Source organism: Lynx canadensis, chromosome A1 (assembly GCF_007474595.2).
Source record: "Lynx canadensis isolate LIC74 chromosome A1, mLynCan4.pri.v2, whole genome shotgun sequence".
In the NCBI taxonomy this organism is placed as follows: domain Eukaryota; kingdom Metazoa; phylum Chordata; class Mammalia; order Carnivora; family Felidae; genus Lynx; species Lynx canadensis.
In genome coordinates this window covers 190997492-191012360 of record NC_044303.2, presented here as the reverse complement: position 1 = coordinate 191012360, position 14869 = coordinate 190997492, and the positions used below count along the sequence as shown (strand labels likewise).

At 42.8% G+C, this 14869-nt stretch overlaps 1 protein-coding gene across 1 annotated transcript in view; it reads left to right on the top strand.

Annotated features, from left to right (window-relative positions):
* Positions 1–13603, top strand: part of ITK (IL2 inducible T cell kinase) — a 58268-nt gene extending 44665 nt beyond the window's left edge. The window contains exons 9-17 of the mRNA XM_030328502.1: positions 959–1041; positions 1874–2007; positions 2416–2490; positions 3066–3237; positions 3656–3872; positions 4786–4850; positions 4941–5059; positions 8484–8641; positions 11541–13603. Coding sequence (XP_030184362.1) covers positions 959–1041; positions 1874–2007; positions 2416–2490; positions 3066–3237; positions 3656–3872; positions 4786–4850; positions 4941–5059; positions 8484–8641; positions 11541–11612 — 1095 coding nt within the window. The 3' untranslated portion in view covers positions 11613–13603. The remainder of the gene's footprint in view (positions 1–958; positions 1042–1873; positions 2008–2415; positions 2491–3065; positions 3238–3655; positions 3873–4785; positions 4851–4940; positions 5060–8483; positions 8642–11540) is intronic.
* The last annotated feature ends 1266 nt before the right edge of the window (positions 13604–14869 follow it).

Sequence of the window (14869 nt, the reverse complement as noted above, 5' to 3'; positions counted from 1 at the left end):
CTACCAGTCTATGTGGCTCACACATGAGGCTCATGTGTTTCTCTGGCCTTCACTTGTGGCCCTCTCTATGTTGAAGTTAAGTAACTCATAGTAATAGCTTTTGCAAATATTACCAGCACGCATTTACAACTGGGCAGGAACACAGCATTAGATGTGATGTACTCAAAACAGAGTTCAGATTGTAATGTTTCCACCAGGAACGAATAAATTGGCATATCCATTTGCTTGTGCTTGATTCGTTAGCACCGGCAAAACTGTCAAGGGGAGTGAAGAGCACAGTCTTGGGGCTTTTCCTTCTCTCCACTTCCCTCATGCAACCAGGAACTTCATGTTTTTTTCTCCTTTTGCCCTGCAGCAAAATCAGCACTCTAGAAAGGGCCTGATAAATACGTTCCCATGAAGAAACTGACAAAGCTTCCAGGTCAGAAAGCTTTGTGCCCTTGGAGGGGAATGGAGAAGTGGTTTCTAACATTTGTTGCGCAGAGGTACCCTGGAGCAGCAGAATGAGCATGGCCTTTGCTCACATGCCACGTGCAAGGTTCAAATCCCAGGTCCACCGCGTACTAGTCGCGGATGGTGGGAAAGTCACGGAAGCTCTGTGGCACTCAGTGTCCTCATCAGTAAATTGAGGATGTGACGTCTAGACTGCAGTGTTGTGGTGAGGGTTGGACAATATCTGTAATGAGGCTGGTACACGGTGAGCTCCAAAAGGGCAGCCTTGCATTTATCTGTCTTCATGCACTGCTTATGTCATCACCAGAAGTCTCTGAATCATGGTAGGACCTTAAGAAATACCTGTTGCTTGAGCAGGTGAAATGCTAGCCATTATTGCTGAAATTCTGCTCTGTGCAAAGCTGGCCTATAGTATTTTCTCCTTTCACAGACAAGAAAGTAGAGCTGGATGCAGGAGCCAGGTTTCCTGGGATCACTAACCTTCTGTATTTTCTAACCGTTCCAGGCCAAAGAAGGAGCCTTCATGGTACGAGATTCCAGGACTCCAGGAACTTACACCGTGTCTGTTTTCACTAAAGCCGTTGTAAGGTACGGTGCTAACTCAGCTCAGCAAAGTGGGGAGAGATAGTCCTGAGGTGGGTGAGCAATAGGCCACACACAGCACCATCAGACAGGGCAAGAGCTAGAGGGGTGGCTCGAAACAGTGTGCTTTTGCTGATCCCTCTGAGAAAATCAAGGCCAGGGAGATTAAGGACATTGTTGAAGTCATTTTCCTGGAGAGTGACAGAGCTGGGTCCAGACACCACTGTCTCTCCTAAATTAGCATCCCTGCGTGCAGAGCTCTAAAGAAATAAAATACTTGACTCTGCACTTGATGCGTTTATCATTTAACCCACAGCTAACAAAGAAGATACTTTCAGCCAGAAGCGAGAAGATACGTATTTAGTTCTGGCTCTGCTAACAAAGCTACCTACCATTTACTGAGTCTTTACCATGTGTCTGAAACCTACAGTTTCTGATCCTAATCAGCTCTGAAGGCAGGTATTACTATGCTCCTTTCCATCGAAGAAACCGAGGCTCAGACAGCTGATGGTGCCTCTCTGAGACAATGGAGCTCAAGTGGCCATGTTCCAGCCAGCTGACTGCAAGACCCTCATGCTGTCTGTCCCGCTCCATACCTCTGTTTCCTCCTCTGTAAAAAAATATCTAAGAGCCAATCCAGGTCTCAAATTCTATTGTAATTAAAAAGTAAGTAACAACAAAGCAGTTTGGCAATAAGCAAAGTCCAGTAAGAATTAATATCTGCCATCCTTCTGAGAGGGTAAAAAACAAAGCTCATACGAAGCTGATACCAGTAGACATTTTTGTGTCTAAACATTGCTTCTTAATAATCACTGCATTTATGCTTCTTTTGTTTAAGTGAGAACAACCCCTGTATCAAGCATTATCACATCAAGGAAACTAATGATAACCCCAAGCGATATTATGTGGCTGAAAAGTATGTGTTTGATTCCATCCCTCTCCTCATCAATTACCACCAGCACAATGGAGGAGGTAAGTTCTAAAGGACAAGGCCAGGGCGGGGGCGTTGGGGGGGGGGCACTCACTGGGGAACTTGGGAAAAAAAATGACAAATTCCCAGCCGGGTTTCTTCATCGCAGGCAAACTGACCATAAATAATAACTAAATCTATAAATAGAAAAGAATGCCGAATATTTGATCATATTGCATGTTTTCCACTAGCAAATTCTGTGGTTAGACTCATGGGATTTCACCACCTGCCCATCTGTTTTTATGACTTGTTGGAGGGAGTGTGATATCAGTGATTGGGCGTTGGGATTTGTTTTCCAGAATAAAAATAGCTTTTGCACTGGGTTATTTTTTTTTTTTCCTGGTGGTTGAATTTGAACAGTTGCTATAGTAAAGCTCTAACTGCCACCTTTCACTTTTTAATCAACCCAGGTCTGGTCACTCGACTCCGGTATCCAGTTTGTTCCTGGAGGCAGAAAGCCCCAGTCACAGCAGGACTGAGATATGGTGAGCAGTGCATTCAGGACTGTCATATCACATCCCTAAAGGTCTGGGGCAAATTCTGAATGGGCTTTCCATGTACCTAATTCTTCTCCAGACTTAAAAATGACCATTTGGGGCGCCTGGGTGGCTCAGTCAGTTGAGTGGCCAACTTTGGATGAGATCAATTTAGGATGAGATCATGACCTGAGGCAAAGTCGGACGCTTAACCAACTGAGCCACTCAGGTGCCCCAACAATAAAACATTTTCAATCAGGTAGAGAAAAATAGTTGAGGCGTTGCAAGAACCCTTTCATTTACTTTCTTTGAGATCTTGATTAATGCCATTTTCCTTCCTCTTTCCATGTAATCTGTCCCCACAAACATTTTTCATGGTTTTAAATGCATATCCTATGTTATTATTAGCGGGGTGGAAATAACTTTAAGATCTAAGTTCTAAGTCTAAAGCTTATACTATTTGCCATCTTTAGGTTATATTATCAAGAAGATAACATTCTATCTAGGGCTATTAGTCTCCTTGTAGCCCTATACCTCATATCTACTCCTTGCCAACCCTGGAAAACTCTCTTTCTCTCTTCTAGGGAAATGGGTGATTGATCCCTCAGAGCTCACTTTTGTACAGGAAATTGGCAGTGGGCAGTTTGGGTTGGTGCATCTTGGCTACTGGCTCAACAAGGACAAGGTGGCCATCAAAACCATTCAAGAAGGGGCTATGTCGGAAGAGGACTTCATAGAGGAGGCTGAAGTCATGATGTGAGTGGCCAAAACAAGAGTACACAAAGATGTCTTCGGGATGATGTTCTGTGCTGTGTTCTTTAAATACCATTTTGCCGCCATGTTATGCCGTTTTGCTGCTCAAATCTAGCAATGGTTTCCAATGGCATGGAGACTAAAATCAAACTCTTCACCATGGTCTATATGGCCTGTCATGGTCTTCCTCTGTCCACTGCCCAGTCTCATCTCCTACCCATCTCTCCTCTGGTCCATGATGTGCCAGCCATCATTTGTCCTCACACCACCATTTGTCCTCACCATTTGTCCTCACACACATTTGTCCTCACACACACCATTTGACTGCTCACCATCCTTCAGGTCATTTTTGTTTAGGGGACGGAGTGTGTTTGGGGGAGACTGACTTTAGACCATCTCACCCCTTGCCTTTTTCCTCCAGGAAACTCTCTCACCCCAAGCTGGTGCAGCTGTATGGGGTATGCCTAGAGCAGGCCCCCATCTGCCTGGTGTTTGAGTTCATGGAGCATGGCTGCCTGTCGGATTACCTGCGCAACCAGCGAGGACTCTTTGCTGCAGAAACCCTGCTGGGCATGTGCCTGGACGTGTGTGAGGGCATGGCCTACCTGGAAGAGGCATGTGTCATCCACAGAGACCTGGTAAGAGGATGCGGCGCAAACAACTATAGGTTCAGGATGAAGGGGTGTGTCCCCCTGAAATGTACAGCTACCCAGACTGGGAATAAATTGATAAATAACAAGTCACAGACCATCTTCCTTCCCCTCTCAATTTCTACCCACTTGGGGATGCCCTAGTAGGACTCAGATCTAGGCTCTAATCCCAGCCCTGCTTCTAATTTGTACCCTCTGAGTCTGAGTTTACATTCTTCCAAAATGAAACATATAGCCTCTCCTTCGTAACCTCTCTGTGCCTCAGTTTCCTCTTGGTAAATTTCTCAAACTATTATCTAAGGATCTACCACAATCACATTGGGGTGATGCTAAAACCATCCTCAGAATCTCTGGTTGGAGCTCAGAAATATTCATTTTAACATATCCCCCTTGGGATTTGTAGGCACATTTAAAATTTGAAAAAAAGAAAAAATAATAAAATAAAATTTGTAAAGAGAATGGAGTCTTTTATCACTAAGTGCACAATTCTGTGATACTAATTAGAGACTAGGTACTCTCCTTACTGAGGAATAGTTTAAAGAGGATTAGCAACCTCAAAACATTCTTATTTTAGTCAAATGGGTGACAGTTTCTTCATTACCGTCCCTAATGTTAACATTTCCTATTGCATCAGGTTGCATTAGAACACATAATAAAACCAACACATATCGTTGGTTGAACACCACCATGGGTTTCTCTTCTAATTAGAATCCCAGGAATAAAACTAAAAGACCAAACTTACTCATCCTGATAAGGGATCTTACACATTTAACTTTTTAGCTAACTCCTGTCAGGTGCTAGTGAAGCTTAATTAGCGTCTGTAAAGCTCCTGAGTGCCCTTGTATACTGCTTATCCACCAACCGTTTTCCTTTCTCTTTTGTTTGTCTGTCTCCACTCCAGGCTGCCAGAAATTGTTTAGTGGGAGAAAACCAAGTCATCAAGGTGTCCGACTTTGGAATGACAAGGTAATATGGGGACGTGGTGCCAGCAAAGTCTCAGGAACGAGACCCAGGCCCCCAGAACATTCAGACATTCTTTCTCCACTCTCTACCCAGGTTCGTCCTTGATGATCAATACACCAGTTCCACAGGCACCAAGTTCCCAGTGAAGTGGGCATCCCCGGAAGTCTTCTCCTTCAGTCGCTATAGCAGCAAGTCAGATGTGTGGTCATTTGGTGAGTGCCCCTCTGTCCCCACACCCACCTTGTCAGATCCAGGCAACTGCACTTGCCCAGGACTCTGGGTGATGAGGGCACCCCACTGATAGTCTGTGTGTGATAACAGCTCTGAAAAGTATGAAGGAGCCTCATTGTTGCATTTGGTCTTAGAGATCTTTGAAATGGGGGGTAAAATGAGAACGGAAATGTGAGTTCCGGTGACAGCTTCTGTGAGATCAAAAGCTGGAGGAGTGAGGAGACTAGAATATGAGTTCCTTGAAGACCAGGACCATATTTTGTTCAAAATTATATTTTCACACTTAACCCTCAATAAATATTTTACTCATTTATTCAACAACAATTTATTGAACATCTACTATAAGCCGGGGCTAATCTAGGTACTCACGATGCAGTGGTGCCTGTATATGAAAGACTCCTATTCTCTTGGAGGTAAATTTTAGAGAGAGACAGATAACAATCATGTAAATAAGCTAATAGTTATGTATGTAAGACAAAGTCACATAGTAATAAATGCTATGAATAAAACAAAACAGTAATGGGATAGAAACTGACTAGGATGGAGGGTCTGTTTTAAACTTTTTTTTAATGTTTACTTATTTTTGAGAGAGAAAGCACAAGCAGGAGAGGGGCAGAGAGAGAGGAAGACAGAATCCCAAGCAGGCTCTGCGCTGTCAGCACAAAGCCCAACATGGGGCTCAAACCCATGAACTGTGAGATTATGAGCCAAGCCAAAGTCGGATGCTCACCCTCCTGAGCCAGCCACGCAAGAGGGTGGGTTTAAATACCATAGTCTGGGAAGGCCTCTCCAAGGAAGTGACCCTTGAGCACAGATCTGAATGATGAGAGAGAACCATCTCCATTTGGAGATCCAGGAATCTTCATTGCTTATAAAAAAAAAACAGCAATTATAGAAATGTGGTGTGTCCAAAGGAAAGAGAGGTGCTGTCTTACTGAGAGAAGAGTAGACAATGAACTTGGCAGTCCATGATAAGGGATCAGAATTCCTGATAAGTGTAAATGGACATGAATGAAAGGCCAGAATGAATGATGTCGGTATGGCAGAAAGTACTAAATATTCTTGCTGGTTTTGTCATATTATCCTAAGCCATAGTTTGTGTGTACTAAACTATGCACAACTGTACACAAACTATACACAAACTACTAAACTGTACGCAAAAACATACCGGACAATCTCTTTGATTTGGATTATAAGGGTTATAGTTTGGAAAGAAATGAGTTGGAGTTTGATTTTGCCATTGTGCATGAAGGGAATGTTTGCCAAGTGTATTGACCTAGAGTACCAGGGAGAAACTGACTAATTAAATCTCTTAAGAGAACTAGTTTTGAAGTCTTCCCAGCATTTTAGAATATCCAGTTCCAACAATCAAGTGGTTTGTTAATTTTTGGTTCTTCTGAACTGTTCCTTAAAACAGCTTCCCTGTTCAACAGCCTAGCTAAGACTTTGTTACTCAAATTTAAGTTATAGAACGAACTTGGAAGAAATAAAACTGCACCAGAGCCATCGCAGAAGATTCTTTTTTTCCCCAAGTACCTCTACAATGGGGAAAGGTATGGCCGATGTGTAGCCACTCTCTGAGGGATGCAGCTGGTCACGCTGCACCGAGCCACACGTTTGTAGTCATGGCCGCTTTGTCACATCCACCAGCCAACTCTGCATGAGGCCTTTTCTGCCATAGGTTGTCAGTTGTGAATTTTCTGTTGCATCTTATAATTAGAAGGTTTCGCTTCAGTCCACACCTGCCTGAGATGTGCCCCCTTAGTATCCAAACTTAGCCTGCTTGATAGTAGCAGGGTGGAGAGGGTAGATCACAGGAGCGGCAAGCCTGAGAGACAGAAACCTGGGTGGACTGAGAACTTGATGCCTGCCTCAAGACCATTGAGATTTGTTATGCATTTTAATGCTTTTGCCCTAATTAGCTGTGCTATTTTAAGCAAGTCAAGTAAGCTCTTTGGGCCTTCCTCAGTTTCCAATCAATGCATTGCAAGGTTGGCATGAAAGCAATTGTTTTCAAATGAGCTTCCAGCAGCAGGCCTCGATTTTCCAAAGAAATCTCACTAGAAATTCTGGTATCTTAAGGAGCTACACAGTCTTATTCACAGTCAGGTTCCAAATTTCCAGAACTCCTGAGATGCCTCTTTAGACCCCTTAGAAATCCTGATCCAGAGGTCTGGGCTGGGGGCCCAGGATCTGCCATTTGAACAAACTTCTGAGGTGATTTTTATTCAGACGTCTTGGGAATCATACTTGGGAAAACTCTGCCCTAAGAATCTCTGAAATATGCTCTGAAAACCAAGGAAAGTGGTTATCTGCAAGCTCTCTTCCCACTCTGACATCCTATGAATATATTGGTACATAATAAAACTGGGTGGGACATTTCTTCTGAAGACAGAAGAGGAAAGGGTTTAAATCAGAGGTCAAAAATGGACAACTTGGAGATATTTTTTGTTCTGTCTACACAGTATTTTACTTTTTTTTTTCTTGGTGTTTATTTTGCGAGAGAAAGAGAGAGCATGAGCAGGGGAGGAGCAGAGACAGAGAGGGAGAGAGAGAGAATCCCAAGAAGGCTACATGCTGTCAGTGCACGCCCTGATGTGGGGCTTGATCCCACAAACTGTGAGATCATGACCTGAGCCTAAATCAAGAGTTGGATGCTTAACCATCTAAGCAACCAGGCACCCTCACAGTATTTTAAAAAATCAAATTGTATTTCTATTTTAAAACTCTCAGGTGCCTGGGTGGCTCAGTCGGTTAAGCGGCCGACTTCAGCTCAGGTCATGATCTCGCGGTCCGTGAGTTTAGCCCTGCGTCGGGCTCTGTGCTGACAGTTCAGAGCCTGGAGCCTGTTCCAGATTCTGTGTCTCCCTCTCTCTGACCCTCCCCTGTTCATGCTCTGTCTCTCCCTGTCTCAAAAATAAATAAAATGTTAAAAAATTTTTATTTTAAAACTCTCAATTTATGACTTCTTTTTAAAAACACAGAAAATGCTGCAATACTGAGCCCTCATCCCCATGTGCCCTATGTTGGCTGCAGCTAAATCACAACTGTCCTCTGAAGACAGAATTTGACCCTCAGTTCTCTACAGTCTGTCCTAGTCCCCATTCCGGCACATCTCACCCACTCCATTCATTTACATGATGTGTAACATTTCAGTTTGCATCCCCTGCAACTTTTAGTAGTAACATTTGAGTTAGCTATAACAAAGGGCTAAGCTTGAAAGTTCTTCATCACTAGAAAGACCGGGAAATCTCCGTTCTTTAGAAATACAGCTCAGGTAGCTTGCTATTATACTTCCTGAAGGTAGGGACTTGAACCTTAATGTCAAGGAAATTGCAATTTCTAAATGTACGTTTGGTTGCTGTTTGTGAACTGTAGCTGTGCTGCACTCCCCGTTTCTTGTAGGTGTGCTGATGTGGGAAGTCTTCAGTGAAGGCAAAATCCCGTATGAAAACCGAAGCAACTCAGAGGTGGTGGAAGATATCTCTACTGGATTTCGCTTATACAAGCCCCGGCTGGCCTCCTCAAATATCTACCAGATCATGAATCATTGCTGGAAAGAGGTCAGTAAAGGAAGCGGTTTCCCAATACCTCATCATCAACAACGTTAGGGTCTGTCACATTCTCTAGAGAAAGGGAGCCTCTTAGAGGATAAGAAGCAGGTAAGGCTGAAGTAGAGTAACAAGACAGTGGGTTGGAGTGTCTACTAACTAAAGAGGTTGCCCATCCCTCAAAGAGCTGGCAGTGACCTGAAATATTATTTGATCTGCAGTATAATTTCACAAGCCAAAACAGTTAGAGAGGAAGAGGGGGTCAGACCTGTGCCAATATGCCAATTTTCTGAGAAAAGACGTCCATGACATCATAAAACCATCAGGTACACATGAAGTTAGCTCATAAATTGGTGAGAAGTTCACATGTGCTGTGCAAATATTAAAATGACTTAATTAGGGGGCCCCTGGGTGACTCAGTTGGTTGAGTGTCCGACTTCAACTCAGGTTATGATGTCGTGGTTCATGAGTTCAAGCCCCACGTGGGCTCGTTGCTATCAGCACAGACCCCACTTCAGGTCCTCTGCCCCCCCTCTCTCTGCCCCTCCCCCACTTGTGCTCTCTCTCTCTCCCTCTCTCAAAAATAAATAAAACATGTAAAATAAAATAAAATAAAATAAAAGAGTTCATTTTATTTGTTCAACAATTTAGACTGAAAAAACAATTATTCTGCACCCTCCCAGATGCCTCAATTATCCCATGCTTGGGTTGCAGGCTATATCTTAAGCCACGTCAGCATGAGTCTTAGATGTCCTTTGGATGAGTTAGAAAGTTTTAAAGTTCAATGACAATTAAAAGCTGCTGAACAGAGAATTAACACAAATTCAGATTGTTGAAGGGTAATAAGGTGGAATTAAGAAAGTATAGGATACTTAGACTTTGTCCTAGCTTTGCCACTCCTTAGTCATTAATCTTGGGCAATTCTCTGAACCTCCTTTTTCTTACTCATAAGAGAATTAAATAATGCTTGATCTGTAAGTTCACAGAGGCTTTGTATTCAGAAACAAACAATGAAGACATAAAGAAAGGTGTAAAACAAATCCAGTCCAACTTCACGAGAATTAAATGCTGTAATAATTATGATAGCTGAAATTTACTTAGCACTCTTTTCTTTTTTTGACTCTTTTATTGATTTTTAAGCTAATAGACTTTATTGTTTAGAAGTTTTCAATTTACAGGAAAAAATGAGCAAATAGTACAGAGAGTTTCCGTATACCTCCCCCCCCCCCATTAGTAACATTTTGCGTTAGTGTGGTACATTTGTTACGATTAATCAACCACTACTTATACATTAACTAAAGATCACGGTTTGCATTAAGATTCATTCTTTGTGCTGTACAGTTCTAGGAGTTTTGACAAATATACAATATTATATATCTACCATTATAGTATCAAACAGAATAGTTTCACTGCCTTCAAATCCAGTGGGCTTTCATCTATTTATCCATTCCTTTCTTCTGTCCAAACCCTTGGCAACTATTGATCTTACTGACCAAGTTTCACCTTTCCCAGAATGTCATATAGTTGAAGTCATATAATGTGTAGCCTTTTCAGACTGGTTTCATTCACTTAGCAATATGCATTTGTTGATTATTCCATGTCTTTTCTTGGCTTGATAATTCACTTCCTTTTGTCACTGAATAATATTCCATTGGATGGATGTACCACAGTTTGGCTATCCATTCACCTACTGAAGGATATCTTGATTGCTTGCAGTTTGGGCAATAAAGCTACTATAAATATCTGTGTGCAGGTTTTTGTATGAACATAAATTTTCAGCTCCATTGGGTAACTATCTAGGAGTATAATCACTGGATCATATGATACCACTACATTTAGCTTTGTAAGAAACTGCCACACTCTCTTCCAAAGTGGCTGTACCATTGTGCAATCCCACCAGCAATGAGAATTCCTTTTGTTCCATATCCTCACCAGGATTTAATATTATCAGGTGTTTTCGATTTTAACCATTCTAATAGCTATGTAGTTGTGTATCATTGTTTCGGTTTGCAGTTTCCTGATGACATACGATGTTGAGCATCTTTTCACATGCTTCTTTGCCATCTGTATCTCTTCTTTTTTTTTTTTTTAATTTTTTTTTCAACGTTTTTATTTATTTTTGGGACAGAGAGAGACAGAACATGAATGGGGGAGGGGCAGAGAGAGAGGGAGACACAGAATCGGACACAGGCTCCAGGCTCCGAGCCATCAGCCCAGAGCCTGACGCGGGGCTCGAACTCACGGACCGCCAGATCGTGACCTGGTTGAAGTCGGACGCTTAACTGACTGCGCCACCCAGGCGCCCCTGTATCTCTTCTTTAATGAGATGTCTGTTGACATCTTTCACCCATTTTAAAAATTTTTTTAATGTTTATTAATTTTTGAGAGACAGAGCGTGAGCAGGGGAGGAGCAGAGAGAGAGGGAGACACAGAATGTGAAGCAGGCTCCAGGCTCTGAGCTGTCAGCACAGAGTCCAATGCGGGGCTCGAACTCACAAGCTGTGAGATCATGAGAGTGGAAGTCAGACGCTTAACTAAGACACCCAGGTGCCCCAATGGTGCATTTTTAATACATGATTTTATTTAATTCTCACAACAGTCTTAAGAGATAGATACTATTATTATCCCCATTTTACGGACAACAAAACTGAAGTTCAAACAAATTAAGTAACTTGCTCAATGTCACACAGCTAATGAAAGGAACAGTTTAGATTCAAAAGCAGGCCGTATGATTCCTGAATACCTGCTGTTAACAACTGAGACACGATAGCTTCAAATACAATAAATATGGAAACACATTTGAAAATCAGCAGCGCATTTTCAAATTCACATTTGAGTTCTGGTTTGCTTTGGAATTAACTATGACACACAAGTACGAGGAACTCACAGAGTTCTTTTTTTCCCCTTCTAGAAACCAGAAGACCGGCCACCTTTCTGCAGACTCTTGAGTCAACTGGCTGAAATTGCAGAATCAGGACTTTAGCAGAGACTCAGCGCCAGGCCACGGGCTGCAGATCCTGAATGGGGGAAGCAGATTCTCCATTCATAGAGCATTAAAAGCTGCCACCAGCCCAGGACTCCCCAGAGGCAGCCGGCCTGTGGCGCCGGTCACTGAGCTGCCGCGGAGGCAGCACCCTGGCAGGGGCTGGCACCCAGCCGCAGGCAGGAGGCTCAGCCGCTGAACTGGGAGTGAAGCCAGAGCAGCCGCGATGCCTCTACCCTCCTTCCTGCCTCTTGTGTGTGGTGCACGAACCTCAATCTGACAGCTTTCAGGCAACGTTTCTTGCACTTCTTAGAGAAAAGGAGAGATGGGGTAGGACTGTGGATTATTATTTTTGTTATTATTTCAAACATGAAATATAAAGTTTATGGTCAAGGGTTGATGAGATCTAAAGCTTATGGTCAAGGGATTTTTACTTGACCTGACAACATAGAATCCCAGGATACGGGGCAAGAGAAATGAGGAGTGTGACTCTTTTTCAAGGAGAACCGGCGAACTAATTAAGGTCAGGAGGTGTAAACTCAGCCGCTGTGATGTCGTCAGCCGCAGCTTCCTGCCGTAGAGGATGATGGAACTAATGCTCACATCTGAGGCCGGATAATCTAGAAGCAGCTTAATGCATGTTACTCATCCAGCACAGTGCCACTTTCCTCCTTGAAGGGACATGATGGACCGGGGTGAACGATTTCTATCTCATGGCTGGGGCTGGCGTCTGGACAGAAAGAGGGCATCAAATGATGGAGAACCAAATGGTACAGAGAAAGGCCTTGGGCTGTTAGTACTCCAACACCCACCTTTAGTACCAAGCTGGGCAGGTCACTGTGCCTTCCCTTCCACGCAGAATGCTTCTGCAGGCATCTTGGGAGAAGATGTTTCTTCTGAACCCTGACTCCCACTGAGGACTCCACCACCAATTTTTCTGGCCTCTAGGATTAGTCCCCTCTGCACTGTTCCACCCTCATCAGCAGAGGGCAGCATTGTGTCGGGCAGTGTGGTGTTGCAGAGAAATCCAAGCTTGTTTAGGCCCTAGAGGTTTGCAACTTCAAGGTTGAGGCTTCACGCCTCCTGAAAATCTCTGAGAGGAACGAGGGGTCTATTCTTGCTCAAACCATCTGGATAGAAACAGGCACTGAGTAGGGTGCTTTCAAGGCGCACAAGGCAGCCTACTGTTGATTGAGCACTGAAATCTGCACAGTGAACATGTACTGAGCTACAAGCCTTATCTGCAGAATTTCATTTCATCCTGAGTTCACACCAACCCCATGAGAAACTATTCTTATTCCCATTTTACAGACAATCGAACTGGGGCTTTAAAAAGCCAAGACACCTCCCCAAAGTGACAGAGCTAGGAAGTGTAGAGGCTACATCTGTCTGACACCAGTGCAGTTTCTTTATTTCTATTCAGCACTGTCTCCTACTGATGATGAAAGGGGGTTGCAGAGAAGGAGATAAATATAGCTGGGGGAAAGACCTAGAAAGCCATTAAAGAAGTCAACACAGAATGATGTTTCTCCCACGTAGACCACTATGGTTGGCCATGTAAACCTCCAAGTTGGAATAGGATCTTCTTTTTCCTCATCTGTAGCTTCACCTTTGTTAGAATTAATGACTTTGGAGTTGCTCAATTAATTAACCCTTTGATTCACCCACCCCTCCAGAGTCATGTTGCAGGAAGCCATTTATAGATGAGCTTCAAAACAGCTTTGAAAGATCCTCCTGCGGGTGTATAAATGCTTCCTTTAATCATCATCTCAACTTTGAGTCAGCTGCACTCTTCTTGGACATTTTGTGTTCACTGATGTAAGAGAGAGTTCGTTTTCCTACAGCATTCAGATGAAACTTGTAGAGAGATTATTGGGTAGTGTAGTCATTCACTCTTCTGTGTGATATTTTGACCAGCTAGAGATGCAGATGCATAGCTTTTAACTGTAACTATTGGTTTTTTTTTTATTTTTTTATGTTTATTTTTGAGAGAGAGACAGAGTGTGAGCGGGGAAGGGGCAGAAAGAGAAGGAGATGCAGAATCTGAAGCAGGCTTCAGGCTCTGAGCTGTCAGCACAGAGCCCGATGTGGGGCTCGAACTCATGGACTGTGAGATCGTGACCTGAGCCAAAGTCGGACACTCAACCGACTGAGCCACCCAGGCGCCCCTCAACTATAATTATTGTGAAACTGGTTGCCTCAAGATAAAAGTCTATCATTCAGAAGATGACCTTACTCAACATATTCAAAATCATCTCTGTTTACTTTTTGGCCTTTTGTACATTCTCTTGCAGAACCCTTAATTAGAGATGATTTCTGGAACATCCAGCCTAGAAGGAAAACATCAAAATTGACTGATTTCTGTGGTCTGGTTTCAAAAATTACCCCTTGCATGGTATTATCTTGTTCACGCTCAGATTTGCTGGGGCCTTAACTGAACATATGTCAATAGTTCACTCCCCAGTGTCCTATCCTGCAAAAGGGGCTTCCTGTCTGTTTCTCTTTTCCCCTCTCACATGTTGAAAATTGTACCATGTGTTCACAAAAAATTCCCTTATACAAGGTTTTGGTTCTAGACGCATTTTATAGATTTTGCATTTTGTACCTTTTGAGACTATTTATATTTAGATGTATTGAATATTTATTAGTGTACAGTCCCTGCTAGTGTCCATGATAAAAATGTTACAAATATCTCTAACCGTTTATAAAGCACACATAGTTGAAGGTTCGGTCTAGCAAATAAAGCTATATGTTTTAATAAATACAGTATATATGGCCTGGGTTCCATTTGCCCAAATGTCAAACAACAAAAATTTTCCTCAAATAAAAATGATTACATGGCTGTATGTTCCACAAGCAAGTAAAGACTATATATCATTCAACATTTGATATAAATATCAAAGGCTTCTTGTGTTCCTATCATATACTCTACCGAGAGCTACAGAAACAAAGATGAAAAAGGCAGTCTTTGGTTTTCAGAAACTTCAGGTACAGTTAAGAAGGCAGACATATAAACAAGTAAAATCATCCAGCAATTACAGCACCAACAGAAATATGGTCTAAGAGGAGAGGAGAGGAGAAAAAAGTTATGGAATCTATCAGGGGAAGGGTGACATCAGGAAAACTTCCTGGAACCTTGCTACTCAAAGTGTGGTCCCTAGACCAGCAATAGCAGCAAGACCAACTGGTGACAAGTGTGAATTCTCTGGCTTCACCCTGAAACTCACTGAATGAGAATCTGCATTTTCACAAAATCC